Consider the following 4,903-nt stretch of genomic DNA (forward strand, 5'->3'; position numbering starts at 1 on the left):
TAAGAAGAGATGACGTGTTGTTACTCTATTGGTGGACAAAGTGGGTGACATATTTTGAGGACAGAGAATCCGGATTCTTATTGAGGAGCCTAATTGCTCCTTTAATTTAATTTAATCTTCCTCTAAATATTTGTTTTTCCTAACGATGATTGAATCTCTTTTTTTATTTTCCGGATGTGATTATATTTCTCATCCCTCTTTTTATTTTCCGGGTATGATTATATTTTGTAACAATAATCTCATCTCTCTTCACGAATTTCGTGCATAAATTCCTGTATGTATATAAATATGGTTGAAAAAGGATTCCAGCTGGTCAATTTCTCTCAAAATGGAATAACGTTAGCAACACTAATATATATATATATATATATATATATATATGAAGAAAAAAAAAGTAAGCCGTATCCAATTAATTAGCATCGAAAAAAATATTGAAGGCAGTAAAATGAGAATCAGTACATTATCCCAGAAAACGCATGTTAATCCAAAAACAAATAAAAAGAAGAAGAAATAATAATAATAATCAAACACCGCCTGGGGTTATGAAACTGTATCTATATATATTCCAAACATATATAGCACAATAGTTATTAAGAATAATGCAAACGATGAAGTCAAGTCTTGGTCAATAGAGGGCTGTTTCATCGGAGGATTTCTTAGCCCTAACAATGTTCTTCCAGTGAGCCGCGACGCTCCTCTCCTCGATCTCCTCATACTTCGAATTAACGGAGTTTTTTGGGGGAAGCTTGTCGAGCTCCTGGAGGACTTTGGTGACGTCGATGACGAGGCGCTCGGCGAGGGTGCGCGAAAAGTCCTCCCTGATGACGACGCGGAGGAGGGTGACGTGGCGGGCATCGGCGGGCATGGAGTAGGCGGGGACTATCCACCCGAAGCGGCGCAAGAGCTCCGAAACCTCGAACTCATCATGGCGGGACCGGTCTTTAAGAGAGAACGCCACCACCGGAACTCCCTCGTCCTTTGACAGAATCTCGAACCGGCCCGTCTTTTCAAGCCCTTCTTTCAGGACCATCGCGTTTTTGTGGCAATTCTCCATCACGTTCCGGTAGCCCTAGAAAATTACAGTATATAAAGGAGAAAACAGAAATTGTTACAATGAAAATCAGAGATAACTTCGAGTATTCAAAGATTTGGAGCTCTAGAACAGAACATATATGTCTACTCCAGTTTTTTATGGAGATTATTTTCATGACAACGTGACTGGCTTTACATATATACATCGCTAAGGTTTCAGATAATTAAAAATTAGAGAGCTATTTTAACGATTAGAGTTCCAATCGGGTTAGTGATGTTGAGATGGCGTAATTACCTCGAAACCCAATCGGATGAGTTGATAATATTGAGCAATAATCTGACTGGAACCTGTCAAACAATGAGAAGATATTAGAAACATAGTTAAGATTTAGAGATGGTCAACAGAATCAAAAGTTTGGGAAAAGAAAAGTCAACCTTTTGAGAAATTGAGAGTGAAGGTAGGTTGGTCTGCGCCAAGGTAGTTGATATGAAAAATGAGGTCCTCAGGCAAGTCATCTTTGGTCCTCCAAACAACCCAACCAACTCCGGCGTAGACAAGCCCATATTTGTGGCCACTAACGTTGATGCTCTTCACTAAAGGAAGCCTGAAATCCCATTCCAGTTCCGGGTACAAGAATGGCGCTATAAACCCGCCACTCGCTGCGTCAACATGGATCGGAGTGTCCCATCTGAAACCACAAATTAAACAATACTAAGGATATGATGGTATGTATATTGAAGGAACCATATTGTATATATACTCTCCAAGTTGTTCTGGAGTATAGTCATATTTATACAGAAAAATTAAATTAAATTAATTTGAGGGGGACTTAAAACAATAAAATTAATTTTTTTTTTATATTTAATAACAATTCCCTAGTTTCTTCATTTAAATTAAAACTCTCTGGTAAGCTTAATATTTTGTTGTACCCGGTTTGGTTGTTCTTCTGGAGGAGGAGGTCGTTCAAAAGCTTGACATCTTCGAACTCGCCGTTATAAGTGGAGCCCAATATTGCGGCAATGCAAATGGTGTTCTCGTCGACCATCTCGACAGCCTTCTCGGGGTCCATCACATAATACCCTTCCCTCACTTTTACTTCCTTCAGCTCCACCTCAAAGTACCTTGCAAACTTCTCCCAGCACACCTATATTAAAATGAAACTCGGAATTAGTAATATGCTCAATACGATCACAAGTAAGAAAGGGAAGGGATCTATATATATCCATGCTTGGTCAATTTTTATTAGTATGAAATTAATAATCATAGCTCATGAGAAAAATTATTTATTTGTATAAATTAAATTTCCTCTTCTTAGATAAAAATGTAAACTGTAAAGGATCGAATTTTTGTTATATATTCCAACTCAATCAATTTTAAATATATATATATATATATATATATATATATATATATATATATATATATATATATATATATACCTGGACATTGGCTCCGGTGACAATGTTGGGGTTGTGACAGGATTTACCCTCGGCCTTGCGCTTGTTTTGCCATTTCCTCTTGAAGGCAAGGCCCGCCAGCATTATTGCTTCCGACGATCCCACTGTCCCCACTCCCACCGCCGCCTCTGAATCTCCAATCGGGGCATTGAACAGATTCGCTATCATATTCACGCAACGGTTCTGTCCACATGTTATAAATTTATTAGGGTTCATACAAAATTCCATATACATGTATTTTATTTAGGATCATATAAACAGTACTTTAACATTTCAAAAAATTTGAAAATCTATTCTCTACCCATATTATTTTAACTGAAATGACCATTATCACCAATTGTCATAGAAAAGAAAAACAAAATATAATAATTTTTTTGTATTAGAATAAATTCAACAAAATGGAATATCATACATAATATTCAAGTTTAAAAAAGCTCTTGTATAGGTTTGAGAGATCCGCTATTAAAATACGCCAAGAAAGAACACAAGGCCTCTTTTATGACATTTTGTTTTCTCTCTAGTAAACAAGGTTGACTATAGTGCAAGATTTCTTAATTAATTAATATACGCGGAAATGCAAATAATATATTTCACTCTGATGAGCATGGAATTTGAGCTCGTGTGTGAAATTAATATACTTTTACATAAACTGTACATATATTATATATCTGTGTGTGTATATATAATATATACGCGGACACGGTACACGTACCTGAAGTTCAGTGGTGACTGGATATTCGTCCATGTCGACGTAGTTCTTGTTGATGGAGTCAAGAACGAGCTTGTCACATTCTGGCTCCATCCATGTCGTCACAAACGATGCCAAGTTCAGCCTCGGTTTTCCGTCCAGCATCAGCTCGTCGTTTATCATCTGATACGCCACATCCTTTGGGGTTGAGTTCTCCGGCATCTTGAACCTTCACAAATTTATATTAATAATTAATTACTGCTTAACTTATTTTATGTCAACTGCCTAAATGAAATGAGAAAAAAAAAAAATCAAATTATTGTTCGAAAAATAAACAAATATAAATAAGGAAATAAAAACAAGGACTTAATTACTTCACAGCTGAGTCTCGGACATAGCGAGAGGCAAAGGTGGAGTGAATTGACTCGTCGGATTCGGAGAAGGTTTTTGAGAGCCCCATTATGATGATAAATAGGGTGACTTGTGCTTGATTAGCAAATGAAAAGGAGAAAGATAGAGGGTGCTACTAAATTAATGATTTGATGGTATTGAATAGAATGGATCGAATTTGCATTGAGATGGGTTGATAGAAGGATCATCTGCATAGTATTTATAGGGGTTCAAGTATATGGCTGCTTTTGTACAAGTACAATATAAAATTATAAATACAAATGCATTAGAAGACTTTTGGAAAGAAAAAAAAAATAAATAAGAGGATTTTGCATGCACAAATTGACCACGTAATTTATTGTTTGCATTTATGGTAGCAATGACGAAAACAATGGCTATAGTTAGAACATAGAGAATATGTCAGAGCACTTGGAAAATTACACCAAGGGTGTAAACGATATTGGATATATTCTTGTGTTAGTCATTGTGGACCGTTGAAGGAAATGTCAAGAACGGGTCGGGTTCAACCGATATATAATATCATATAAAGTTAATAGTATCATATTCTTATGAAGCTTTGTTTTCATACACTAATTTTTTAGGCGTTGTGGTTTGCGCTTTTTCTGGTCAGACTTTGGCACGGAATAAAGAAATTGACGACGGTAAAGTCCACCATGGGTTTGGGCTTTTGGTTAGAAAACTGCGTAAAGGGTATTTTGTGGAATAAAGCAAATCTGTGTTGATGATCAAGTTATAACGCATTTATTCGCTATTTTTGTGGATTTAGATTTCAACTTCTTTCATGAGAAACTAATAGGAAAATGTTACTTGCGCAAAATCAGCAATAAATAGGGATGACAATTTGACCCGTTACCCGCGTTCTGACCCGTTATCCGATTTATTCGGGTCGGGTAATACCCGTTCTTTTTGGGTAAACGGGTAATACCCGTTAGGGTTTTAACGGGTCCGGGTACGGGTAACGGAATAGTCATCCCGTACCCGGTTACCCGAGACCCGACCCGTTAACTTTTAAATATTTAAAAAGATAACAAATTTTAATATGTTGCAATGAAGATGACCAAATTTACAATGAAAATGATCAATTTGCAATGAAGACTTCTTTTGTATTTTTATTTATTTATTTTGAATTTTAATGTTCTTTATATTGTAGTAGCATTTTGATATTTTTCACCTAAATTTTATTATTTTTAAACTTTATATTGTTCATGGATTTTTATTTTATAATCGGGTAAACGGGTAAGCGGGTCTACCCGACCCGTTACCCTTTTTTTAAACCGGGTAAACGGGTAACGGATCCAATATTTTTAACCCGCT

At 36.2% G+C, this 4,903-nt stretch overlaps 1 protein-coding gene across 1 annotated transcript; it reads right to left on the bottom strand.

Annotated features, from left to right (window-relative positions):
* Positions 1-404: 404 nt before the first annotated feature.
* On the bottom strand, positions 405-3,757 carry LOC149390223 (glutamate decarboxylase 4-like). Its single transcript, XM_089619647.1, has 7 exons — positions 3,553-3,757; positions 3,203-3,407; positions 2,473-2,673; positions 1,963-2,177; positions 1,468-1,721; positions 1,328-1,380; positions 405-1,069 (listed from the first exon to the last, which is right to left on the bottom strand). Exons 1-7 carry the CDS (start codon positions 3,636-3,638, stop codon positions 626-628), a joined length of 1,458 nt encoding a protein of 485 aa, XP_089475773.1. The 5' UTR covers positions 3,639-3,757; the 3' UTR covers positions 405-625.
* Positions 3,758-4,903: the final 1,146 nt, after the last annotated feature.

The sequence above is a fragment of the Urtica dioica genome, chromosome 7 (assembly GCF_054948205.1).
Source record: "Urtica dioica subsp. dioica isolate 48M chromosome 7, U.dioica_male_clone48M_v1_H2, whole genome shotgun sequence".
NCBI lineage: Eukaryota > Viridiplantae > Streptophyta > Magnoliopsida > Rosales > Urticaceae > Urtica > Urtica dioica.

Coding starts and splice junctions, on each gene's coding strand:
- LOC149390223 (XM_089619647.1), bottom strand. CDS start 3,638: ATGGGGCTCTCAAAAACCTTCTCCGAATCCGACGAGTCAATTCACTCC. Junction 3,408..3,552: donor GTCCGAGACTCAGCTGTGAA/GTAATTAAGTCC, acceptor AAATTTGTGAAG/GTTCAAGATGCCGGAGAACT. Junction 2,674..3,202: donor CAGTCACCACTGAACTTCAG/GTACGTGTACCG, acceptor ACATGTGGACAG/AACCGTTGCGTGAATATGAT.